The sequence below is a fragment of the Camarhynchus parvulus genome, chromosome Z (genome assembly GCF_901933205.1).
Source record: "Camarhynchus parvulus chromosome Z, STF_HiC, whole genome shotgun sequence".
NCBI lineage: Eukaryota > Metazoa > Chordata > Aves > Passeriformes > Thraupidae > Camarhynchus > Camarhynchus parvulus.
Genome location: NC_044601.1, coordinates 52,977,201 through 53,004,461, shown reverse-complemented (window position 1 = coordinate 53,004,461; position 27,261 = coordinate 52,977,201). Strand labels below are relative to the sequence as shown.

The 27,261-nt window shown below is 39.4% G+C and overlaps 1 protein-coding gene across 3 annotated transcripts in view; it reads right to left on the bottom strand.

Annotated features, from left to right (window-relative positions):
• The window catches only part of SLC38A9 (solute carrier family 38 member 9), a 45,757-nt gene extending 19,008 nt beyond the window's left edge, over positions 1–26,749 (bottom strand). The window contains exons 1-11 of one of the 3 annotated variants that reach the window (XM_030968627.1): positions 26,689–26,749; positions 21,543–21,691; positions 13,446–13,578; positions 12,743–12,864; positions 12,538–12,601; positions 12,333–12,426; positions 11,180–11,350; positions 8,663–8,722; positions 6,330–6,527; positions 3,426–3,533; positions 1,170–1,276 (exon numbers count right to left, since the gene is read on the bottom strand). In XM_030968627.1, the coding sequence (XP_030824487.1) occupies positions 1,170–1,276; positions 3,426–3,533; positions 6,330–6,527; positions 8,663–8,722; positions 11,180–11,350; positions 12,333–12,426; positions 12,538–12,601; positions 12,743–12,864; positions 13,446–13,578; positions 21,543–21,646 (1,161 nt within the window). In that variant the 5' untranslated portion in view covers positions 21,647–21,691; positions 26,689–26,749. Of the gene's footprint in view, positions 1–1,169; positions 1,277–3,425; positions 3,534–6,329; positions 6,528–8,662; positions 8,723–11,179; positions 11,351–12,332; positions 12,427–12,537; positions 12,602–12,742; positions 12,865–13,445; positions 13,579–21,542; positions 21,692–26,381; positions 26,586–26,688 lie in introns of those variants that run through there. The other 2 variants (XM_030968628.1, XM_030968630.1) reach the window with 2 other exon arrangements.
• Between the last annotated feature and the right edge of the window lie 512 nt (positions 26,750–27,261).

The window sequence follows — 27,261 nt, the reverse complement described above, 5'->3', positions numbered from 1 at the left end:
TTTGAAAGCCACAGTTAAAGAGAAATCTTGCCCTTCTCCACATCATAAGATTTTCTTAAGGAAATGAAGAAAAAGCTTACTTAGCTATCTTTGTCCAGACCTTCAGATGTTAAACTGATTTCTGAGGAGCCCTAAGCCCTCAGAAGCCTTCCTGGAGGAGACTGCACAACCCCTTTGCAGATACATAATTCACAAGCTGGTCTTGATTAACAGGTAAAAGGAAGTAACTAGGCAGACTTTTAAAGCTCTAAGAGGTAATCTCATTGCATTGGTACATAATCTGCACTTCACTGTCAAATAATCAAATCTGATATATTTTATCTGATGTGCTGTATAGGCATCTGGTTCTTAGTGATGCTGATTCAGTAGGGGGAACAAGAGGTTCCAGAGATTCCTTACAACCTCAAGCATTCTGGGATTCCATGATTTCATTACAGTTTTTCATACAGCTAGTATTTAAAAATCTTCTTATGTTATTGCAGGTACCTTTACAGCTAACATTTTAATGAAGCTGGACAAGAATCCTTGGAAGTAGGGAGGAAAAAATAAAATAATAAAAATAATTAGAGTAAAAGTTACTCTCAGACTCTGTGTATTGTATTTACTCCACTTGGTATTTTTAAATGGGACGATATTAATAAAGAATGCAATTCCATCTGGAGGAGCAGTGCTTAACTTTTTCAAGGGCAAAACACCAGTTCAAAGACTATATATCACAAAGCCTCCTGATCCAGGTTTCAACGTGCCAGATTTGCTAAATTGTGCCAAGTTTCTCTACAGACTTTGACTAGAATTGTGAGACAAAACTACTGAAGCAACTCTGAGAACAGGCATTACCTAGACCTTGAAACTACTGTTCAGGATTCTGCTAACATCAGTCACATACCAAATATTTCCCACCATTTTTCATTCTAAAATTGGTCAGTTTTCATTGAGTCCTACAACACAGTCAAGTCATCTGCCTCTTGTGTGCAATTTGGCCATTTAATACCAGCTGGTAAGTTTGGGGCATTCCTCAGGGCTTTTATGTAAATGAATTTGTAATTTATCTGTTACTCCCTCACAGCAAGGAAAAGAATGTGTAACTTTTTTCTTATCAAATCACAGGAAAATACTACCGTTGTCTGGCAATGTAGAATAAATAAGCACAGTCTTGTGAAGTTACTTACATTGTTTTCTTGATTCCTGTTATTCTGAAGAAGTGTGATGACACAATTGTGGATGAAGAAGGCAAGTGTTAGAACCCCTGTGAGCTGAGGGAACAGAATTCTAAACTCTAAACAAAGAAGAAAAAGTGTTTTAAAATTACTTCTTTGAAACAAACAATGACAAAAGGCAGACGACATACAGTGCTGTGGACAGTACTGGCAAAGGCATGAACCTCCACCTTGAAATGGGACAATCTATCTCATATCTGACCATAGCCAATGCAGATACTTAATCAGGAAGTACAAGAGGTATGAAGACAGTAGCGACTATAGAATACACTTTCCAGCAAGGCTTCTCTGATAGACTCCAACCATCAGCGATCACTAGGTTAATTTAAGATTGGTACATACAAGGTTCTCTGCTCCTCAACAGTTTAACTGGAAATCATTTGTGAAATTGGAATTGACATCAGTGAGGCTGTATACGTATGGGTTCCTGAAGAAGAAGATGGAGGGAACGGGGCATTTACCCTGAGAACACTTTTAGTTATTAAGAAGTTGCTTATGCTACCAGAAGAAAAATTACATCTGTAGATATTTAAGAGGTTCTGCTTACAAGACAGGGCATAAAGAAAGGCAAAGCAATTTCTTATCATGCTTCACAGCATGTATGAAAAGAATTTCCTTCTTTTCTTCATGGGAATAGCATTGTTCTGCTTCTTTTAATACTCAAAAGTATTCTTTTAATACTCAAATGTTCACAAGATGGTGGTTCTTGAAGTGCTGCAAATGGTCTAGGAATTCACCAATGCATAACACCATTAAAGCATCATCCTAGTTGGTATTACCTAAGAATGTATTCACTTTTTAGAGCGCTAACAGCAATTAGAGAACCCTAAGATAGTCAGCTTCTGAAAAGCATCCAGAAGTATAGCACGACACTCTTCAGAGGTTCACAAACCCTTACAGAACAAACCACAGAGAGCTCCATGCAAACATATTTAAAATAGACTTCTGCAAAGTGCTATGAAGTTAGGAAAGTAAACACACTCCAGGCAACTAATGGAGGGCTTATCCAAACTGAAAGAACAGGCTTTCCCTAGAGCTGGTTTCACTGTACCTTCAATATCTAATTAGCATGATGTGCTACTGACAGAATTGAGAGCACAGGCGACTTCTGGCCTCGACTTCCAGGCTCGTTTTCCATGCACTACTTCAATCTCAATAATAAAAAGCAAACTGACAGTTTCAGAATCTCTTGGAAGCTGTATTTTTATGCATTAGCTACCTGCTTTTTCTATCTCCTAGCAGTAGGAATTTTTGCCAAATTAATCAAACTACTGGCTGCTGTATTTCTCAATGGCTTGCAGCACATGCGTCACTACAATCCATTTTTCTCATTTGTTTCTAAGAACAGAAGAAGGGATACTATTCTAATGTTCAGGGGACAGCTCCCTAGAGCTAACTGGTCATAAAATTCTGCTTATTGTAAAGGATGGGGAAAAGCCAACTAGGACCTAACCTTTGTTCTCTTATTCCAGGTTTCTTAAAAAAGAAACTTGATCTCTTTAGGCTAGCTGTTCAAGCAATACCAAATGCTTCTTGTTTATAACTATGGCATCTCACAGAGGAATTTATAACAGTAATTTGGAAAGAACAAATAGGCATCAAACAACCTTCAATAAAAACAAAAACCTACTGATGGGTACTGATGGGAAAAAAAGAGCTAATGGGTGTTTGAAAGAGAAGAGCAACTAAGATTATGGCCTAAAACTTGAGATAGACTGGGAAGTACAGGAAAACTGTACTTGCAAATTATGATGAATGAGCTATTTCATTTAAGCAAGATGTGTGGAGAACTTAAATCACCCTTAACAGTCAGTCTGTCTACAGCTTGTAACAGTCAGTCTGTCTGCAGTTTGTCATTTCTAATTCCTACTGAAATAGGCATGATCTGAAACTGGTACAACTAGAACTTAAAATAACATAGGTGAAACAGGACTAAGGTAAGCCCTCTGCCATAAGAGATATGTTGAAGATTCCTCTGATAGGCATTCCTTCTCTTCCCTACTGTTGACATTGCCTGTTAACTAAGGAACATCACTGGGAAAGGGATTCCTTGCCACCTGGTCTGGAGGGATCTTTCCTCTAGCTGCAACAGCAGACAGCATTTCTTCTATTTATGTCTCAGAGGTGTTAAAAGGTAAATGAGAAAAAAAAAATTAAATCTTAAACTCACCAAATATATACTTCACCACTGCATTTTAACTATCTTACCTGGTACAAAGAATTCATTCTCTGTAAACCAGTTGAATTCTAAGTGTATTCCCAGATGAGCAGCCTTTACTGTAACCAGAAAAACTAAGTAGACAACTGAAATTGTACCTGGAAGAAAAAAGAGGCAAACAAATACCATGATATAGTACGAAGTATTTATTCAGGGTTTAATTTCTCCTCCATCCATCTAGTTACTAGTAGTCAAACAGTTATGGTTAGTATTCATTCCTAACAGAATACTAGGTCTAAACTTCTTTTTTACTTCTCTTATAGGTCAGAGGGAAAAAATAATGCACATGCACACAACGTAAACTTCCAGCAAGTTTAATAACTTCCCAGTGCTGGTGACAGCAGCGGAAGTACCCTGTAATCCCTGCTGCTGGGCACGTAGGTCTTTAGGCACAAACAGACCAGTTCCAGCTTCCACTGCCAGGATTTCAATCTAAGTGGAGACTGATCATAGCACTCCAGCTATTACAATGTTCACCTACTTTTTGAGCCAAACAGCTCAATGGAAAGTGAAATTACTGCACTTCTGAACTTTACACTGGGAGCTAGAAGTTGGTAATGACCCTTCAATGCTACTGATTAAAACGTTGTGTTAATTGTAACTTTGGATAATCTTCATTATAATATCAGATTTGCATTCCATCTCATTGGTTAAGAGGCATCCAGCAGGCACCTGCACAGCTTAAGGACTAAAAATGAGATCACAGATGGGTATAATGCCTTGCTGTGTATACCTGTGGAATGGAGGGTATATGGTCTCGTGTCAGATCATTTGAAAGAGATAAGAGCAGAACAGTAACTACCTAAAAATTGAAGGAAACTGAACAACAATAATTAAGGCTACTGCAATGAACCTCATGGCCAATAATGCTGCTAGTGAGCAGAGAACAGGCAAGTTCTCTGTAAGTGAAGACAAAACTCCAGCATTTTAACCCAGCAAGGTTAAAAAATAAACAGAAGGAATTTTATGATTTGATTGATAATCTCTTGAGCACAGTCAAGAAATTAGGAAAATAAAAGGTTCTGTATGCGAGTTTCAGCTAAAAGACTCTGTAGTTTCCTAATGACTTCTGTTCCCACGGGTATCAAAATAAGTAAAACTCTACTGAGATAAATTTCATCACCTCAAAATTGTCTTCCATTTTTAATTTTCCTATAAACTTCAAGGTTTACAAAAATTAAGGCAATTTTGAACACATTCTCAATTACATAATAATCTATTGAAGCAATGAGTAATTAATATTCTGGTTTTTAAATTTTTTTCTACATAAAACCCAAAAACCTTTTGCGCAGAAGCAGTATCAAGTACCCAAACTCCCATGTAGTATTTCCATTTAGAGGTTTCAGCAAGAACAAACCCAAGCTCTGATAAAGTGTCACTATGGAACAGACGAACAAACTAGACCTTCAAATCCCTGTCCTCTACCACCTTTACAATGCATATCCAAGTTTTTCAACCTCTGATCCACATCCAGTTTTCTCTTTCTCTTCATTGTGGGCTTCAGTGCTACCCCTCAGACATCTACTCCCTGAACTGTGACCAGCTCCACCCAACACGCATATGCTTTACTCACTTTACCAGCCCACTTTACCACCTTGGCAATCTACCTCAAGACATGTAAGCAGGAAGTCACAATTGCTTCCTCGGCAGGACAGAAGAATCCACAATATTGGAAGATGGGACAAAGAACAGCAGCAGGTCATACTGACTGACTGATGATGTGATTAATTAATCACCTGATTGGCAGAAAATTACTTCAGATCAGAAGCAACTGCTGGTTTGAAATGTTTACCAGAGGAGGAAGAGTATGCCCAACTATACCAAGGTAATATGTATCAAATGCTGCACAGTGGTATGTACAGAACCATTTGGGAAAATTTGTTGTAGATGTAAGGGAACTTGTTTCACAGTATTATCAAACAAGAAAAAGGAAGAAAAGGAAGAAAAGGAAAGGAAGAAAAGGAAGAAAAGGAAAGGAAAAAAAGGAAGAAAAGTGAACTCCCTATTACCCGTAAGATTCAAACAAAGCAGCAGACAAAGCCTGTGGGGTTAATAAACCAACCAACAACCCACTTCGAGGCACAATATGGGCTGCCACCAAAATACTGGAACAGTGGCTGGAAAGCTGCATAATAGAAAAGGATCTGGAAGTGCTGACTGACAGAAGCTGAACATGGGCTGGTAATGTGCTGACAGGTGGCCAAGAAGGCCAATGGCATCCTGGCCTGGATCAGCGATATTGTGGCCAGCAGGGCCAGGGCAGGGATTGTTCCCCCCTGTACTGGGCACTGCTGAGGCTGCCCCTGTGACATGAATATTGCCAGTTTTGGGCCCCTCATGACAAGAGGACATTTTGATGCTGGAAGTGTCTAGGGAAAGGAAATGAAGCTAATGAAGGGTGAGGAGCAAAAGTCCTGTGAGGAGCAGCTGAGGGAGCTGGGGGTGTTTATCCTGGAGAAAAGGAGGCTCAGGGGTGACCTTATCACTCTCCACAACTGCCTGAACAACTGGCTGTGGCCAGGGAGGCTTGGTCTCTTCTCCCAGGCAACCGGTGACAGGATGAGAGGAAATGGCCTCAAGCTGTGCCAGGGAATGTTCAGATTTGGAAAATGTTCTTCTCAGACAGGGTTGTCAAGCTTTGAAACAGGCTGTCCAGAGAAATTATCGAGTCACCATCCCTAGATGTATTAAATCTGCACAATGTACAGATATAGCACTTATGGACGTGGTTTAGTGGTGAACTCGACAGTGTTGGGTAAACAGTTGCACTCAATACCCTTACAGGCTTTTCCAACCTAAAAGATTTTATGATTCTACTCACTGGAGTAGTTTTCACTGTCTTCTATACACTTCAGTCACAGGGAATCAATGCTTTAATAGTATTTGTTACCTACCTAGGACATTAAACTTTGCAAAGAAGGACGGAGACTTCAGATTTAGCAGAGGTAGAAGAACTGCAATCAGATAAAATGGTACTGTTTTTGATTTGTCCCACCATTCCTCAAAGAGTTCAAAACCTGTTCTGTTGCCAGAAGAGAACATCACAGTCCTGTTCTGTGGTGGGTGATCACTAGCAGCACTTGGACAAATGACTGGAAGAAAGGAAAACAAAAACATCCTCAGATGAAAAGGGTTTTACTTCCACAGAATATACAGAGCCAAGAGCTCGCAACAGCTGGTGTGTTTTACCTACTGAGGACTGCTCAAGTGCAGCGTTCAGTATCTCAGTTCCTAACCTGTTCATTTTTTAAATCAGGAATTCATTGCTAAGATTCCACTGCTAGGCACCTTGCACTCTAATCTGACAGAGGTACAGCTCTCCCAGCTAAACACAACAAAGATAATAATTTATCTGAAGCCCAAGTTGTGACACAGGATCATCCTTCAAAGTCACATACCTGTAATGAGGCCTGTTCAGTGCCCATGTGCACCTGCTGGAATCAAGTCATAGCAATGCTCCCCTGCATCTGGCTGCATATTTAGCACCCTAATCTGTCCCTGCACACTTCAGTAAGATATCAACCGATATTCAAGTGCACTGAAGTGCCTAAATTACTGTAAATTGCTCTAAAAACAAACTAAGGATTATAAGAAAGCTACTGTTAACAACTGGCAGGTTGAAAATCCATACACTGAACAAAAACACTCTTGTCATCTTTGTGCCATGACAGGGGCAAAGTACATCACTGTCAGACAACATAACACAACAAATTTAAGATGTAACAGTGTTACAGTGCTCCAGTAACACAGTAACACTGCTCCAGTAACAGTGTTAAGAGGTAATGTCATACTCCTTTTACATGGAGGTTGATCAATGGCAGCACCTGAACAAGTGATTGGAAAAAAATCAACCAAAAAGACCCTCTGAGGAACACATGCCTATGAAGCTCTGTGTTGAAATATAAAATTTACTGTTCTCATAATGTCTTATTTAAAATCTTGGCATCCCACAATAGTTGATAGTCACTATCCTACATTGTCTCTATTTCTGTTCTGTCAAAAAAGGCAAAGGCATAAAAAACATTCTGACAATTTCCTTCCTTAAAAGAGGATTGTTTCACAAACCTTGAAAAACACTTTTGTTTTTACTGATCTCCTTGGTAACCCTGGATGTCCTGTCAAGAGTCACTTGAATATCTGACAGCCCTTAATTTTGTGTAACAGCTGCTTTAAATCTAGTTGGTGGAGGATAGTGTGGAATATTGTTTACTTTGCCTCCAAGTTATACCCTCTGCTGCATAAGCATGGGAGAGAACAGCAGAAGGAGAGAGCACAAACTGGTGCCTAGCTGGTAAGGACTGTTAAAGGAGCAGGATTCAACACTAGCTCAAACACAAATCAAATGGTTTTCAGAATTATTTCTCAACTCCTTTGCCAACTCCAACACCTGTTCTTCAGAAACACAGCTGCAGCTAGTGTTACACACAGCTGCCCAGCTGGTACTGATATGTTTCCCCATTCCTCATGCACTCAGGGTAGAGAAAGCTTTCTGCTTCCTAAGAATGCAGTACGGATTCCGTCACTATGACAGAGGCAGAAAAGATTCAGGGGTTGACAACACCTGCCTTGCTTTGCTCCTGCCTTCATTCTACATTATTCTGCCTACTTTAGAATTTGGAACAGACCTATGTCCATACCTGACTGCAGTTTCTTCCCTTAGTTGTGCAAATGTCACACTCTCCAAAAGCATAAGCAGAGGTGCAAGTAGCCTGACATTTGTTTCTTTTTTGCACTCAGCACCAAAAAAACTGTTCTTACATAAGTTTTTAAAAAAATAATCTTGCTGCACAACTTTTGAGCAGTAAAGTTGCTCCAGTCAAGATTTTAAACAGTAAACAGAACTAAGGCGCCTCAAATTTATGGTGTGAAAGTTAAAATTCCTTAAGGCAATTCCTCATTGCACAACTACTGTTAAAAAGTTAACAGTAATGCTTTTAAGGAGGATGTATCTGGGCATACAGAAACTTGTAACTGGCTCTTTAACACTTATTCTCACCTCCACTTTTTGAAGTTATTTTTTACTTCCCCAGTTATTCAGCTCTCCAAGTGTGTGGTTATTTGTGGAAGTACAAATCCCAGATAGAAATGTGCAGTTTTTTAAGAAACACATAGTTACAACTTATGATATATAATTTATAACTGGCATGTGGTTAGGCATTGAAACATGATGATTTACCTTTAAACCCCCACCCAAAACCAGTAACACAATACTCTAAGTGCTTCTTACCTTTGTTACTTCCATTGGTGCCAGGAACAATATCTGTTACATTAATGTCATGAACAAAGTCTGCAAAGAAGAAAATCTCACTATCAATGTCCCATACCTGCTATTACGTTTTCATCTGTTAACTTGACTGAAATTAAGTAAGAAAATATTTTGGAAAATTGTATCAGAGGAACAACATAGCAGCTTTCATTCCTCCCAGACCCAACTAAAGTTTTCTACTGTACAAGAGTTTTAAAGTAAATACTCTATTACTTTCTTCTCAGAAGCCCTGTCCATTTATAAATTTCCAAAGACTTCCCACTCCCAGGATTCCTGTTCCACAAGCACACCTCCACTCCTCCCAGCTACTCAACAGTGTTGAACAGGGGCCAGTGAGAAGATGCATCTTAAATCCAGCCTCTTTGGGGACAGAAAGAAAGACCATGCAAATATAGCCCTAGTCCAGACAGTGTTATACAGAAAAAGCTTCCCTTAATCATTTTCTAACATTTTCTTTTTCAGAAGAGGCTCTGTGGAATGCTTTTTCCATGCTTCCATGGGAAACCCTGGAGAAAGGTTAAAGCCTCACTGTCATACAGGAATCTCTAGTAGTGTTTTATTTCCAGGACACTCCTGTGCTACTTTGCTGGTATACCACACCAGTTATTTCCAAGATTCTGCAACCTCACCTTTTTAAGGGTATTGGATAGCAATTTCATTATATTTATGCATTATGTGTATATATACACACAGAAAATGCTCCATCAGCTTGAAAACCGAATTAGTGTGTCACTGGTTAATTCTGCTTCTGTCACTGGTGAAGTTTTGTTTCTGTTGCATGTGGGCATGTTATGCACAGAACATCAATTGGGGCAGTTGGCTTCAGATTTTTTAAATGCAATTAACAGCAGCTTGTTTCTCATAAAGAAAGCAAAAGGTCTTGTGGCAAGAAAACTGTTTCCTCTTTCTTTATTTTGATTTATGACACCCTGAATCACAAGTAAGTTTCTTGTACTTACTTCTACTAGTTTAGAGTATACAAAAATCAGAAAATTTAACTAAAATCACAATTTTGTGTTCTTAATTTTAAAAAAAGTACCTAGTGAGAAGCCATTAAAATTAATAGCTCTTACAGAATTAAAGCACTTTCAAATTTGTTATAGATGTCAACTTCTGTTTCTTCTGTATTTAAAAAGCAGTTTAAGACTAGCAATTGAATTTGTGGGTGTGGTTTTTCCCATTAAACAGAAACTGAACAAGACCATGCAACACCATGTTAAAGACATGATATTGCACTCAGCTAACAATTCTTGCATTCTTTCTGTACTACAGATTTCTAGACCATCTTCCCACAGAAAATAAATTTTCCCCCACCTAAACTGTATGTCCAGATGTTTTTGTATCAGAATTAAAGGAAATATCATATTATGCATTTTATTACCTAGTAATTAAGTATGAAAGTTAGGACAAGAAGCCAGCAATTGTCATCTTAGACCAAACAACTTAAATAAGAACTCCAAACAAATAGAGGTAAGGGATAAAGTAACATGCCAGTCCCATGGAAAAGCAGGGCTTTTTCCTACAAAATAAGATCTTCTCACCATTTTAAATTTTATTTATGCCATTTATAATAATAATGCCATTTATTAGAACTGGCATTATTTAATTTAGAATAATTTAAGATTAATGTGGTAAACTTTTTTGAAAAAAACCCCAAAGTCTAAAATGAAACATCTGTAACAACATATAAATTAGGTCAGCTATAAAATTCATCAGTCACTAACCAACACAGTAAAGTAGGTCCTATAGGGAAGATGGGAATTCTAATTAAACACTGTTGAACAGGCTTAAATGTCTGTGCTGTTATTTGCCTCAGAAATAACCTTCACAACAGAATATTTTAAATCTTAGCCAACCTAGTCAACGCTATGAGTCAGACTTTCAAAGCTCTCAATTCCATCACCAATTCCCACAACTCTACATTGATTACAGACACAAATGCTTGTGTGCCTGTGCATGTACCAGGGTATAAAAACCCCACGTGTTTTATTTTGTAGCAATGCCACACTAAGAATCATTTTTACTGCAATAGAGTTCATTACTTCCTCATAGATGTTTACAAAAACTTCCTATATGGCAATATTTTAAGTGTATTTGTTGAAATCTATAATGAAACTGTGTTTTTTTTCATTATCCTGAATAATTTCAACAGCCTAGCCTGTTATATGGCTGTTCAAATAGATACACCCATGCAAACAAAGGGGGAGTGAAAATAGAGTGGAAACAAGCAGCCAGGTTTAGGTTTTTTAAACTATACCAAGAAAACTACACTTGGAGAGAAAAATTTAAAAAGTGGCTTTGACAACACAGAGGACTTTGCCCGTAACACCACACATAGTTACTTATTCTCAATTGATTTTTCATGCAATGTAGCAGGAAAATCAAGATTACGTGAAGTGGACAATCCTTTTTCAGTATAAGGCAGTCTTGATCTTTACAAAGGATTGCTGTAAAACTTAAACAAAAATGTATACTTACTGTATATAAATTTCCCTGTGTTGAACAAAAAGTTGGACATAAGCACCCAATAAACAACCATGGCTCCAACAAGTGATACCATAGAAAATAAGAGGCTTGACCATTGACCAAAGGATCCAAAGTAATACTTGCAAACGTCTGGGAATTCCCAGTTTGAGGTATCTGTTAAAGCTGAAAAAGACACAAAACCCAAAAATATATCTAAACAAAATGTTACATTAGGGTCAGTAGAACTATTCAGGACAAAATGTGGGTTTTTTTAAGAATACTCTGACACACATTCACAGTGCTTTCAAGGACTAAGAAAATTGACAGTAACTTTAAAATATAGCACTCATTAAGTGTTCGAATGAAGAAGCCTAAAGTAGACAGTTTTATTGTGGCCATACTACTATTTTGAATATTTTCAGAAGCGCTGAAATAAGACATGGCAAAAATGTCACCATGCATTTGCAGCTAAAGCCTTTTGCAGAAGTTATGGCAAAGCAGACCAGATCATTAACTATTCCTCAACCTATTCCTCTGCCCTGAAATGAGTTCGGTAACAAACTGACAAAGGTCTTAATGACCTTTATTTGAGCAAGTGAGATGTTAGTTTGTGCACAAAAGCACCAACCAAAGAAGAGCCCCAAGGTGAGTTTTGAACAATAAAAGTACATTCTAATTAGAGCCACTGTCAGTGACTGCTTCAGCTGCTGATAGTACTGAGAGGGCTTTCAACACAGAATACACATAAATATCAGGGTAATACAGGTACACAACGCAAGGGGATACAGCTACAGCCCATGCTGCTCCACTGTGCAAGTTGATCAGATGTGTAGAGAACTGGACAGTGCTTATGGAGAAAAGATGCCTCTACCTCCCAAAGTCCCCAAAAACTTAGTAAGCAAACATCTGAAATCCTGCTTGAGAAGAGATTGTGTTTGGTTATAATACCTAGGTCCCAAGAAACAGAAGGAACATCTAATAAGGGAAGACAGTCATTTAGCACACAGAGCTTAGACACAGACTACAAAAATAGAGATATTCAAAGAACAGCTTTTATTTGCAGGTCAGGTCTAACACATAGTAAAAGACACATGCAAACGGAATCTAATACATATTGGTATTTCACACTTAAAGTATTTGCACGATGAAGCTTTGGATTTCTTACGTATCATTTGCCGTGATTTCACAACTCTGTAACAGCAATAAAGAGTCAAAATGCCCATCAATAAGATGAGAATAATTCCAGAAGTGAAGCCTGCCTGTTAAGAGGGAGAAATACAGTTCATTTTATTTGTGAATATGCCAGAAAAAAAGAAGAGTAAGCCATGTTGCCAAAACATTTTCATATGCATACATTTTTCATAGTTTACCTGTTTTATTCCCCATGGGATACTTAATATGGATGTACCCATCATGGTATTCCATATCATAAATCTAGGAAGAAAAAATCCAGTGAATATTTTAAGAACCATTCTTACTTCACACTGTCTTAGTTAACAACAGTTATGTTGTTAATATAGAACATTCAATAATCATGCATATTGTGGCTATTATAGGGCAAGGTGTTTAACATACATTGTCACTAGACTGGAGTTTTTACCATAGCCATCTGTGCAACTGTCAACTTTAAAAGCAGTTCCTAATGGACTGTACACGTAGATTTCATCAGGAGCTGGGAGGACATGGTCAGGAGCAATCTAACAAATGGATAAAAAACAAGATTTATTAGTAACATCAATGTAACTAATTGCCCCAAACACAGCAAGTCAACTACTGTAAGTCATGGGAAATTAAAATTAAAAAAAAAGAAAGAAAAAAGAAATAGAAGGTTGTACTGTGCTAGTTCTCTTCCTGGGGGGGAAAGACCAACAAACAGTTGATAGAATTTCTAGCTAGATAGCTAGAAAAATGCATTTTTCTTCTGCAAAATGTGTGTAAGCACACTATGAACAGATCATGCTAGCTCAACAGTTCAGTTACTGCAGCTAGCCACTGCTTTAATCTCATAGGTGGAAGAAATCTGGGCAGCCTGGATCAGTGTTATAAATTAATGCTGTTTGTATATTTTCTTTTAATGGTGAAGGCATTGCACAAGAAGTAAATAACAAGCTTGTAATAAAACCTTTTGAAGGCACTCAGCTACCACATACTTGATTCAAAGCAAGCTGCAGAACAACTCTCCCCCAACCTTTAGTCTTGCTGCTTATATAAACCCAGGCTGTGTAAGACCCAACATGCCAGAGGCCACCCACTTAATTAGGCCCTGTCTTTGCCTTACCAATGCCCTGTCTGCAGGGGATGTGAGCCTGCTATAGTAGTGAATCCGCTTATTCATTGCTGAAGCTTCATCAGTGACTCTTTGCATGTCATCATTCACACTGACTATATTTGTGGGCTCCACGTGAAATGGTCTAAAGGAGGGGAAAAAAAGGGAAGAAAGGAAAACCCTTAAAACCATGGAACACAAGATAACAACTCAGAGAGCAGCTCAGCAATACTCAGAATGGTTTTGTCATTCATTGACACAAGGCAAATGACAAAATATCCATGAATGCCATTGAGGGAAGTTGCCATCTGTGAAAGAACTGAGTTTATATCCATATTAAAATGGCCTCCAGCCCAGATTCTGTGGAGCAACTTAACATCAGACCTAATACCCAGCTGTTAGTTTTCCACAATGAATCACACAGAGAAATACATGTTAATGAGCTTGGGCAAGCTTATTAGTGCTTATAACTGGTGTTGCCAGAACTGGTGATGAAGAACAGAGGTAGAAACAGAAAGCGTTGAGAATGCAGAAGCAGAAAGCACAGAAAGAGGAATGAGCAGTGGCAGTGATGACCACATACAAAAAGATTAGGAACTACCAATCTATCTGAAAACACTATATGGAACTGTGTGGGGAAGGAACCAAGCCCAAATAAGTCCATGTGGTCATACATATTTTGAAGTCAAGGCAATGGGGAATGGACTATGACTCCCTTTCCTCTACTCCACCTGAGTTAGACTGCAGGCATGGTCACAGCTGCTGAAGGAGAAAACAGGAACATCACATGCCCCTCATTTTCTCTGCACACACAGAGACACAGAGCAAGCACAGTGAAAGCTGCTCCTAAAGCTACACCACCATACACCTCCATGCAAGGAGCACTACCAGACAAATGTGTCTGAATCATGATATTGCTGAGATTTTTTTTTTCTAACTCAAGTATAATTTACTTCCATATTATGCTCTTGCTTAAAAACAACACTGACTCCTAGCACGGAGAGGCTAATTTCTTAAACGAGACAGAGGACACTGTTGTCCTCTAAGCCTTAATACGTCAGCTTTTTTTTCTTTCAGCAGTAATTTAATTTCTAAAACTACCACAATGGCTTTCTGATCTTCCTCTTCCAGGCTGATGTTTAAATCACTCATAAACCCATAGAAGTAGAGATCACAACAAACTTCCAACTACTAACAACAGAAACTAGGTCAGCAATAAAGCTATGCCATTTATTCTGTAATATGAGCAAAAATCTATTTGAATTTACTGTTTTTCAGTACTCATTTCTGTTTCAGACTACAAAGGAACTTGGGCAACCCCTCCAACCCCAGCTCTCAATAACATCCATACAAAACTTCCCATTCTTTTTCCCAATGAATCGTTTACTCATTCGTACTATGACACCACATGTTATCTGTAAGGAAGATAAGAAATACAGTCCTGAAGTTCTTTGCTCTGTCTTTGTAAGACAGGAAGATAGGTTCCTATTCCTGTTTAAGGGGAAACAGTAGGTGGGAGTATCTATGAAAATAAGAAAACCTGACTCACAAAAGGCAGAAACAGAGAATACAAACTTCCATCTCCACAAATTCATTCTTTCTTTTATCTTAAACTTAATTCTTACATATTCCTTCATCATGAAAAAAAGGCTTAGATTTGCTAAGTTGTCTCCTACTTACTGAAATGAAAATGAACACTTCTAAGTTTTTAGAACGTTCTCAATTGACTCTTCTTCCTATGATTATGACATAATGGGGAAAATATGTGTTTTATGTGTGCGCTTTTGTGGTGTTCTTATAAACAATTTAGAAAGATATCTCAATTTAGCAGAAATAAATTTTAAGCAATAGCTTTACTACCCAAAACACAGGCACATGGGGCTAGCTCACTCCACATGTAGGTAATATACAAAAATACCCATTGACTTTCAGTTCCAAAGGACTTTACTCATTTTAGCTTAAAATTTATTAGGTTGAGTGAATCATTGGACATAGCTAAAAATATTTCATTAGAAGACCTGTAAAATAAAGACTGTAGTAATGAAAACATAAAAAATAACTTGTATAAACTTGTTTAAATGCTGCCCCACCTCCGGTCAGCTCTCTGCTATTTTCTTTTTGGATTGCTGACATGCACTATATTTAGAACACTTAAGTGTTTTGCTAATTATACAGCAACTGCATAGTGTAAAGACCTTCCTCTCTTTCCTCATTTCCATTTAATATTATTAGTACATCCCCATGAACTTCCACTGCAACTGTGGAAAGGTTACAGTGATACAAAGTCCACATTTTGGTTAAAAGTGAGTAGGCAGATCTGTGACAAACATTTCTTTCAAAATGGTGTACAACAATCCCTAGCACGGATGTTAAAGAAAATTCTTCCAGAGTGTAAGACAGCCAGAGATTATTTTCTAAGGCAATGCAGGTGAAATCCAAGGATGATTTAAAAATTAAAGTAACAGAAAACATGCATACAACATCCTATTTTGTGGGGAAAGCCGTGTTGTCAATGACCAAAAAAATATAAAGAAAATAAACTATGTGTATTAAAAACCTATCTGTAGGTAAGAAACTGTTCAAAGAAAGACATTTCATCTTCTTCAGTATTATGAACAGAATCTGGACTAAAGAAACAACTTACGGTCTAGCACATAACAAAAGGGTACAATCCAGAATCTAATCTATGGGTGAGGAAAAGAAAATAAAATTAAACAATCCCTATGAAATTGTAGGTACCTATTGCTTCTGCTTCCTGACTAGAGGGGTTTATTGCTGCCAGTACTTTGGTTACTTCCCCTCTTGATCCCTGCTACTGTGCATCTGTCGAGAAGGAAAATTTTGTAAAGCACCACTTAATTTGATTTCTTCCAGGGTACCACCACACCACTAGCCCTGCTGAGCAAGTGACTGCCAAAACATACTGACCACCAATCAATTTTATGTTATTTGCAGGTCTCTCTGGAAACATCAATCAGACTTAGAAGCCGTGTGAGCAGGCTGGGAGGCCTGCTACTTACCTACCCTGATCTCCACTAGGAGAGGGTAGCATATTCAGGATGAAGGTCAAGGTACTGCTCCCAGCAATACCCATACAAAAGAATGGTTGTAGGCCATACTCAAATGGGAGTCTGAGAAGCTCTCTCAGGGACTCAAAGAAGTTCTCAAAGACTGAGATTTTCAAAGCCCAAAGCAGGTAGGATATCATTTGGGATATATTTTGAAAAACTCTGTTTAGGGGCCTTATGTCTAGCAGGCAAGCACCAGCAAGTATTAGCAAGCACATAGAAGTATCAGCAGCTACAACACATTTCTATTAAAAAGTCTGATTTATACAAGCAATTATATCCTATCTCTCACGTGGCAAAATGCTTATGAAAAGAATGTTGGACAATGTGATCTGGGGGAAGGGGAGAGATTACACGACTGTGATTATGATGTGAAACAATGCAGACAATTTCCATGCACTGAGATAAACTATAACAGCCCTTTGAATTTCATACACACTGAAAGACACAATTACAATTACTGTTTCAGCAGCTAGCCAGAAAAGCAGTGCTCTTTTACCAGGGCAAACACACCAGTAAAACAGAGTTGTTTTTCCACAGGACCATGAGAATGGACAACTTGCAGGACCTCATGCAGGAGGTCCACATCTTCCATACATTACAACTGGCAGGTGTATTTTTCAGAAGCCATTCCCAGAAAACCTACAGCTCCACTCGTCTTCTCTTGCTCTCACAAAGGGACAGTTAATTCTCTAGAGCTGGTCCAGGAAAAGAAAGAAGAGTGCTTCTGTCAAAATTTCCTCACATTTTTAACTTCAGTAGCAATTTTGTAAGCAAAGAAAATGAAAAGAGATGCTCATGATTAACATTGCTGCCTTGTGATAAGCAAAGTTCAAGTGTTAGATTTGGAGGGCTAGAGGGAACAGCATAACAAGAACACTAGTCAACTATGTAAAATTTTGTATAAGGGTGCTACATTCATCTTATGTAATTACCAGCAATGTACTACATCTTGTAAGGCAATGAAGGAGTAATACTAACACATACCTCAAGAATTTTCAGACCAAATAATACTACTTTTCAAGTACCTTTGCTGAAGTATTTTTAAACATCAAACAACTGGTTCTTGAGAACTGATAGAAAACATGGTAAGTATTCAGCTATTACAGTATAATTTTTTGTATCATTATGTCTTTTAGCTCTACATGACAGTATTAATGACTTTAGACAAGCTTTTAATTTTTAAACAAATATAGAAAATCTTCTTTACAGGATGCTTTACAATTTCTTTCCTCCAAACAGACCACAAGGAGCCACTTCAGCTTACTGCAGAGATTTCTTTGACACCCCACATCAACAATTTACTTTTTTGGGATGCAATAGGATTGTTACAGAGAAATAAAAACAATGAAATTCGTACAGCTTTATTGCCTTACTGAGTTACCAAATTATTATAGGAATGCTGCAAATGGCACAAGACAAACTAAGGAGTAAAACTGATTCACTGTATTGGAAACTAAGGAAAGGAGAAGAAGTAATAAGACTAGGTAGCTATTTCATAATTGGCAACTACATATCTGGATAGGAACACCAGGCACTGGAACAGGCTCTCTAGGGAACTGGCCATGGTACCAAGCCTGTCAGAGTTCAAGAAGCATTTGGACAACAGTCTCAGGTACATGATCTGGTTCTTGGGGTTGTCCTGTGAAAGGCCAGGAGTGGGATATGAGGATCCATGTGGGCCTGTTCAACTCAGGATCCTCTGTGATTACAGGTATCTGTGTGCTTCTCTTAAGGAAATCTGTAACAAAGAATTCCACAAGTGACTTGGTTTTTACTTTCTAAGCTATCTGAATTTACTGAAGTATTAAACAGTGTGCTTACAGTTATTTTGTAAGATCTTCATTCTCTTTGCAACACACTTTTCCTAAATTTTTCTGCATTTATATCACCATTATAGTAATTACAGCATGAGAAACACAAGTTTCTTAAAATGTTGGATGCAGAAACTAAAATAATCTTTTGAAGCATAATGTCATTGCTTGCACATTTTAACAAATTAGGAATCATAAGCTTTACCACACCACACTTCAATCATTATTCCTCTTCCCTGTAAAAGACAAAAGCTATTTTACTCATCACTTACTAAGAAATATGAAGGTTCTTAATTAAGGTACAATTCTTTCCAATTAATAAGAAGCAATACTAGGAATTCACAAAAATGTTGGCAAAATAGAAAAACAGAGATAAACAGGGAAAGCAAGCAATGGTGTAAAATGATCACACGTTGGTGTGGAGTAGTAAAGGCATAATTAATGCAGAAAGGATAGATTTGCACAGGTTGTCGACCTTCTCCTAAGTTAAAAGAACTTTGAAAATAGAGGGAATCAACCACTTTTGCATTAAAAAGGCTTCTCTGCCATCTACAGACACTGTTTAATTTACTGCTGTTTAATTTCATTTATTGATGCCTCCTACATTCTGGTAACCTGGGGGACTTCAAAAAAGAATAGGAAAAAAAAGGCAGAATGCTTGATCCCTCTTTAGCAGGAGGCATTGTCAAGTTTTTTCATATGCAAAAGAACCAGCACAAAACATCAATTGCTTCTTTGAAGGTTCAAGTATTCCTGACTGACAACTGCAGTATCTGTTGACAATGGACAGATTTTAAAAGCAGTTTGAAGAAAACAAGAAACACCCTTTTTCCGTACAATAACCACCAATAAGCCAATGCAGGAATGATATTCTACTTTTTAAAGGGAGCTACAAAATGGAAAAAACACACTGAATACGGTGAAGAAAGAAGAGCAATAACATTCTCTTTAATCGGATTAAAAGGGGCTTTTTATTTCCCTCAAACTTGCAAAACAATGCTACACAAAGTAATTTACAACACTAAAAAACAATTAGCTTATTGTTCTTATGTAAACACTGAAAAGCACTCCTTTCAAAAATCCCAAATCCTCCAAGCTGTTAAGAAAACCAGGTGACTATGCAAATTCCTCAAATGTCAAACAAACCCAAACAAAAGTATAGAACAGCACTAAGACAGACAAACAGTAATTACTACAAATCACACAGAACACTTGAAGAGCTATCTCAATCAAAGCAAAGCTACCAAGCATTCACTTGATATCTAGTTTCTGAATACCAAGTTAAAAAACAGGAACAAAGTAAGAGCAAAAACACACTGCATTGTACTACTGCATTTTTGCTACTGGATACTTTAATGCCTAACAATTCTCATTCTCAGGAGCCACTATTCCCTGAAGGTATAATGAAGAAGCCCTTCAAACTGTCCACTTGCTCTGACCACGACTGACACAGACTCAAACGGCCTCTTCTTCCTTATTTCTTCTTTTAAAGTGTGGGGGCTGCCTGCTCTAGTACAGAAGTGAACTTCAAGCTTGCTTGACCCCTCTATTATTTCCAGGCCTTTCTGATATCCCAGGCCTCCTGCCCTTCATCCTTGTGCCTCTGCATACTTGGAAGGCAAAAAGGCTAGGACGTGGCAAATGGGAGAAAGAATTCAAGAGAGGACATGCAGACAGATCTGCAGAACTGGAGGCTGTGAATGTGGGCACACAATCCAAGCACACACTTCTGCTTTTAGTAAGGGAACCAAATGCCACAGGCTATGATCTTTTAAGAAGTTGAGTCTCCAGACTTGAGAAATCACAGGGAAAAAACCCAACCACACAATATGGAAACAATATCTAACCTCACTCGGAAAAGTGAGTCTTAGCATTTAGGTGTTTCAGAAAACCTCTCTTATTGCTACTCCATCATCACAACACTTGAAACCCACTGCTCCTCAAACAGAACACATACTTCCTCCAAAACAATTTATGTTTAATTTGCTCCCGAAAATCATACATACAAATTAGCAGTCTTCTTATGACAGGAAGGGATAAGATATTTCACAAAAAGAGAAAGATTTAATTTATGTTCATTCACAGTTGCCTTTGCCACCCTGCAAGTACTCTACCGTTTCCTAGCCTTTATAAACACAATTCTGTATGCTCCTAGACCTGCGCTCCCTTTGGTCTTCTGGAATCACTTAGACCCTTATCCTCCTTCCTTGACTCGCAGAGAAGAGCTGTTCATAGCCTCTCACAGCTTTCCAAAGCTGGAGGCTGATAGCATCAAAGGACTATCCTCAAGAACTTTTTTTTTTGCTGAAGCAGCCGCTGACAACAGGATTTTGTATGCAACAGTGCCATCTTCAGTTCTTTCAGGAAAACTGCTTTACTGAAATATGATGGATGCAAATAGGAAAAAATTAACCACAAATTGGTCCAAGAGGTGCTACAGTGCTATTCCTTCACCTAAAAATGGAAAGCTTCAGCTAGTATTAGGAGGGCAGATCCCATTCTGATCTCAGTTTTGGTTCTACAACCAGCACACAAAAAATCTTAACTGCAGCACAGGAAGTCCTTCGTTCCAAACCCCTTTGTTAAACTCTTAAGAAAACATGTAAAATAACAATTTGGCTAGAGTTACTATTTTTGAAGGCACAGTAATAATGCTGGACTGACAAATTTTTCACATTTGCTCACTCTCAGAAAGCACTACACTGTTTTTCTTAAAAGGCAGTAAAGGCCACTCAGCTCACCTAGTACTAGCAAATAATGTACTTTTCCAGCATCACCTGCAGAACCCATACAGCACCATCAACACATACTAACAGCAACATCAGGCAAACTTGCTTGCATAGTCTCAACATTTCAGCTAGTTGTTCTAAATAAAAAAAAAATCACGCTCCACTATAGAAAAAAAAAATCACGCTCCACTATACACACACATGCTGTTCCATGTTTGAAGAGCACTTTAAAAGCCTCACGATGAGTTCTTAATGGAGAACTCTCTCTGCAATGATGGTAATAGAAAAACCTTATCCTTATAATCAAAACATAGTAAGAACATCTGTTCACCAGGTGCTTGGAAATAAAATACTATCATATAGTGACAAAGTAGGAACTGTTTGCACAGAGATCCTGGCTTCCAAACTTTAATCTTCTGTCTTCGTAGGATTCTGTTGTCAAAGACTAAGATTAAACAACTCTTTGCAGTAATTCTGTAGGTACATCTTTCCTCATACCTTTTGCACTTATAGTCTTCTGGATTAAACTGTATATTCATGATTCCATAATTGCTTTCATCACCTCCCACAGGAACCAAGATAGGTTTGGTATCCTCTTCCATATTTGGTGAATATGTCTCCTTTTAGATTCTGTCAGTTACTCTGGCCTGAAAAAAGGAAAAAAATAAATTAGTCCACTGAGTTAAGCAAACCTATGTCCCTGCTATAAATTTAACACTGGTAGAGCCCCATGATTTCACAAGCTCCTGGGCTGAAAATCACCAGTAAATAACTTCAACATGCCACTTCAGAATTCTCATTCCATCATGAGGCATGTACGGTGGGGACAGTATTTTTTAAAACACTCTATCCAGCCCTTAATCTCTTTTAGCACCACAACAAGGCAGTATGAATTAAATATAAATTTCTGAAGGAGCTGTATTTCTAATATGTAATGGCACTGCTGAGAACAATCTATCTGTTATAAGAGCCCACTGTTTCACTAAATTACTTCAAACTTTGCAGCAGACACATACGCAGTTTATTCCAGTTCCAGTACATTTCCCATAATAAGGATCAGATGATTGCAGTCTACTGTGTCCAGGTCTTTTGAATAAAAGGTAATAAAGGGTTTAATAATGCATTAATAACAACTATTATATGCATTTAAACCACTCCTGGCGAAAGAGTGGGGAGCAGATCACTTTTAAACTAATGGATTTCTACTCAGATTGAATTACAGGCCTCACATGGAACTTTCTGTGGTCTTTGTGCAGCTCAACAAACATAATGAGCTTAACAGCTTTCATTTCTGTTATCTCCTGAAGAATTCCTCAGGTAGGACTCCTTCAAACAAAAATGTCAGAAGCCAGGACACTTTCAAACAACAATGGTAGAAGTATCTGTTCTTCCATCTTTCAGAATGCTTTAAAATGCTAGGCTGATGGAAAGACAGATGACAACCAGAGCTGGCACAAGACAAGAAAGGGTAGTGCTGCCTGTTTGAAACCCGGAACGGCAATGGAAGAAGACAGAAAGAATAAGGTGTGTATGATCCTTCTGCATCCTCACAGAAATACACCATAAAGGCCCAATCTCAGAAATCACACCAACCCAAGGTAAGCAGACACAGTTCTATCCCTTCCTAGATGCATACTGTCAATCCTCTTCCATTAGCTTATCCTGCTAATACCCCTGGCAAAAAATCAAAACAAAACAAAACAAAGAATCTGAAGAGGAGGGTGAAAAATGAAAGTTATCGGTTTTCAACCATATCTACTCTCCTGGGTTGAAAAAACTGCTGCAGGATGCATGGGAAAACACTGATGGACAATGTGGCAGGAACTGCAGAAGCATTAAGATTGGCTCAACCTGCCAAGGAAGTGCTTTTTAGAAGACAGACACAGGTAATAGCTCTCCGCTCTCAAGGGGAGGGGATCAGTAAAGGACCCACTTTATGAAAATTCTACTGAAAGTTCAAGTCCCGCTTTCACAGCTCAATGGCGTTTATGCAATCCCATACTGAACTGGAGAAGGAGGACTGACAGAGATGAAAATTAGCCATTCTTTCTTTTGCTTTAAACCCACATCAGTGTTGAGTTTGGGGGCTGTAATCTGTACACTTGCATGCCTGTGCAAGGGAGGGGATAGTGCCGTAGAAGCCATTTCATCTTGCAGTGCTGACAGATTCCTTGTAGTTTCAACATCCACAACAAGAGATTTGAACAGTTACTAAGTTTAAAGGCATGATTTTGAGTTTAAAGAAATGATTACATCTTCGTCACTTCAGCTCTCTGAGAGGATACAATATGCAAGTGGTAATAATCAAGGCAATCTTAAGAGACGTACCAGCTGACAGCATACTTTCTCCTACACTTCCTTTTTTCTGTTACACTCCCTAAAGCTTTATTCCTCTACCTTTTTCAGACCCTTTCCAAGGGATCCTCTTACCACCCTTAACTTACTGCTTTCTCTCTTTTGCCACTCCAGCCTTCTAAAAAACATCAGTTTTGATTCTTTACCCTGAAGTCCTTCTTACCCACAATACTGCTTCTGGCTCCTTGGCCCCAGCTAAGCATGCTCTCATCCTTCTCAGCTCCTCTGGTAATGCTTAGCAAATGGATTTCTGCTCCTCATGTTCTTTTTATTTTCTGTCTCTCCTATACATTGTCAAAAATTGCTTTCCCAACCCACCTTTACTAAGCACTACTTAAAAAGAATTCACACCAATATTTTTACTTCTTTTCATGTGACATGGTGTTCCTCTCCAAAATCTCTCTTTACAGATACCCTTTTACATACTTCTTTTCTACCGCCTCCTCTTATTTTTCTACAGCTCTAGCCTTTCTGCTTTCTCCCTACTGATGCCCTTCCAGTTAAAATTTACCCTGGTTCACATGAGCTTCCTGCAACAGCTAAATAATTCTGAAACAAAAACACAGGCCCTGGAGATTTCATATACTGCTACAGGCATCCACCCAGTCCTCTGCCACTCCAATTAAGATATGTTATTACCCTATTCTATTCTGTTCTATTCTATTCTATTCTATTCTATTCTCAACTGAACATCCTGTGTTCATTTTATGAACAGACAAACCTAGGTGTCAAACATGATCCCCCTCACTTCTGCATTTTGCATCTCTCTTAAGAATTTACATCACACTTCAGATCTAGCCATAAAAGTGCAGATAAAAATTTTAATTCCTAATGCCTGAATTGAAAATTTGAAATAAATTCAAATCCCAAATAGTCAGTGTTTTTAGCCAGAATCTTCCTGAAGACCACAGTATAGAGATCCCTTCCTTCCACAGGCCATGGTTTGTGAGACAGATTAAGCAAACATCAAATGCACATCCCTTCCTTAAACCGTGTTAATACTTGTGCTTTACGAGTCAGCCTGATAAATGCTGAAAACGGTGATCACCAGTTTGATTTTTTTCTGCACTACTGCCGTAAAGAAAGAACCCAGATTTTCCAGTATTCCGTGAAGAAAAATAATCCTTCACACATATATCATGCACTAAGTTTGGCTTGACAGCACGATTTGAGCCTTGTGGAGCTGGTCCTCACTTGACTCATTATGGTCAATTAGAAGCTGGGTCTGCAAAGACAGTTTTATTTTTTAAGTACCTGTTGTTGATAACAATTGAGTTCATGACCAGCAAGCTTATGACCAGCAAACTGGCTACTCTACAAGCAGATGCAGCTATGACACGTGAAGACTGGAGCTGGAGCCAGTATAGTTTAAAGGACAACTGTAAGCAGAAAAGCAAAATTAAAAAGAATTAACCAGGCTAATCTCTCCTTTATCTATGCCTACAGAACATTCTATTGTTCTGCAAACTGAAGCACTACATCAGAAGGGCACGAAAAGGAAAGAAGGGGGTCAGAATTTAATAATCCAGGTTTCCTGTTGCTGGTCATAAACTGTGAAGCAACACCTAAGTCTATGCAAGTTATTTTTCCCCAGTCTCATTCTGGACTACACTCCACATGACTTAGAGATGGTAATCTGGACCTTTAAGCCTCACTGGCTCAGCCCTATGAGTTTCTGCTTTCACTGTCTTCGGGTTCTCTCAACCTGGTTTCAAAGTCTAAAATCATGAAGGAGTGAAGACAACGATATGGTAGATTTAGAAACCTCACTGTAGCTTGTGATCTAATAATGAATGTTAGCACTGGATAGCAAAACCCTATTAGTTGGCTTCCACTGTGAATTTAAAAACAGCAGTTTATGGCTCAGTTTTAAATGTGTGTGATGAAACTTTAAGATGAGACAGATCATTCAGAGCTACAGCCCAGGCCATGCAATAGAGCTAGCAAACAGGTTTACCCTGGCGGGAACAAAACTGTGTTCAGTTAGTCCCATAAGCATGGACTGTGCCTTGCTGGTGTTTATCAGAGAACCACTCACAGTGGGCAGGAGGAGAAAGGCTGAGAGGATCACAACTCCCACAGCCTCCACTATGCCATCATGGCGCTGTACAAACAGCAGCTGGAGCACTGAGAGCTATTTATACTTCATTTATTATTAAAAGTCACAATTTCTGAAAAGCACCTCACACTCATGGTTTAAATACTAGAATCTGCTAATCAAAGCATTTCGTTCAAACACCGAAATTATTTTTTTAAAGCACCACTTGGAGTAATCTGGTCTTCTCATAAATTCTGAGCAGGATGAATACAGTTCAAGGCATAATACTCAAGCAAGCTCCAGGCTGTGCACATATGAGAAATAAGCACAGTCTACACTGAAAGACGAGAACTTCAACACAGGACAGCACAGTTCCTCAGTTCCTGGAGCGAATCCGCAGTCAGAAGGGACTGAAAAATGCTACATTATTCATGAAAGTAGCAGCATACATTAAGAGCTCCTTAAAACGGGGACAGCATGCCGCCTCTTGTGGCACCTTATGGACACCTCAGCTTGTCCATACTCTCCTACAACTGAAATGGTTAAAGGCGATTGAAACTGTATAAGCAACGTAAGTTAGCAACTTTTTGAAGAAAAAAGGACTTTTGAATACACAAGCTGAACCTCTGCTGAGCTTTCGTGTAACTCTGACTGAACGAACAGATACATGGTCAATGCCAAATGATTAATCTAACTAAAATTAAAAAGAACCAGCATATTCAACTAGATTTGTCTTCGACGGATAAAGCCCGTATAATTTATATATGTGAGCACTGCAGATAAATACTTACAGAAACGAAACACTATCACCTTAGGCTAACTTAACATTTTAAACACGATTTTTGTTTTTAACTTAACGGGTTCTCCCTCAGGGCCGTGAAAACCGATGTAAACATTTCCCTGCTTCACGGACCGCCCGAAAATCTCCCATGCTGTTCTTTTACCTCCACCCCCGCTCTGACGATCTGCCCGCGTCCGCCCGAACACGGCGTGGCCGTGGTCAGTGCCCTGCGGCTGGTCAGTGCCTGCGGCCGGCGCGGCTCCTCCCGGCCCCTCCGCCCCGCGGGTCGTGCCCCCGAGCCGCGCGGGGGGCGGGGGATACGCAGGAGGACACGGAGGGGGAGCCGGCAGCGCCGCCGCCTCCCCGCGCTCCAGAGCCGCCCCGCGCCCCGAGACCCCCAAGGCCCGCTCCCGCCGAGCTGCCCCGCCCGGGCGCTGCCGCCACCGCCCCGCCTGACACGGCTCCGGTACCTGCGGCTCGGCCCCGGCGGCGCGGCGCTCCCGCCGCGGCCACAGGAAGCGCGGCGGCGGCTCCGGGCGTGCCGGGGCTCCGGGCGTGCCGGGCCGTGTAGTTCCTGGAGCGGCTGCGCCGAGGAAGCCGCCCAGGCGCTGCGGAGCGCAGGACTACGATTCCCAGGAAGCGGCGGGGCGGTGTACCCGGGCCGCCAGGCGAGGGCCTCACCGTATGGACAAGCGTGAGCCGAGTGCCGGGAAGAAAAGATTTGTACTCGCTGGTGTTGGCTGATGAGATGCCGCTAATAATAATAATAAGCAACAAACGAACACCACCAAAAAGGAAAAAAACTAAACAAAACAACACCAAACCCCTCCCCACACACTCATTTGCTTGCATGCTTTTGCGGTCAGTATAGTGACAAAATCCATACATGACCCGTGCCAAAACAAACCGTACTGGTCTTCACGTGACTGGCTACGGAGTGATCTATCCAGGGCATCCTGACCTGCTCAGCGAGGTGTTTCATACTGAGCAGAGCACACTAAGCAGACTAAACAACAGGGACAGCATGCCCAGCAATACATTTT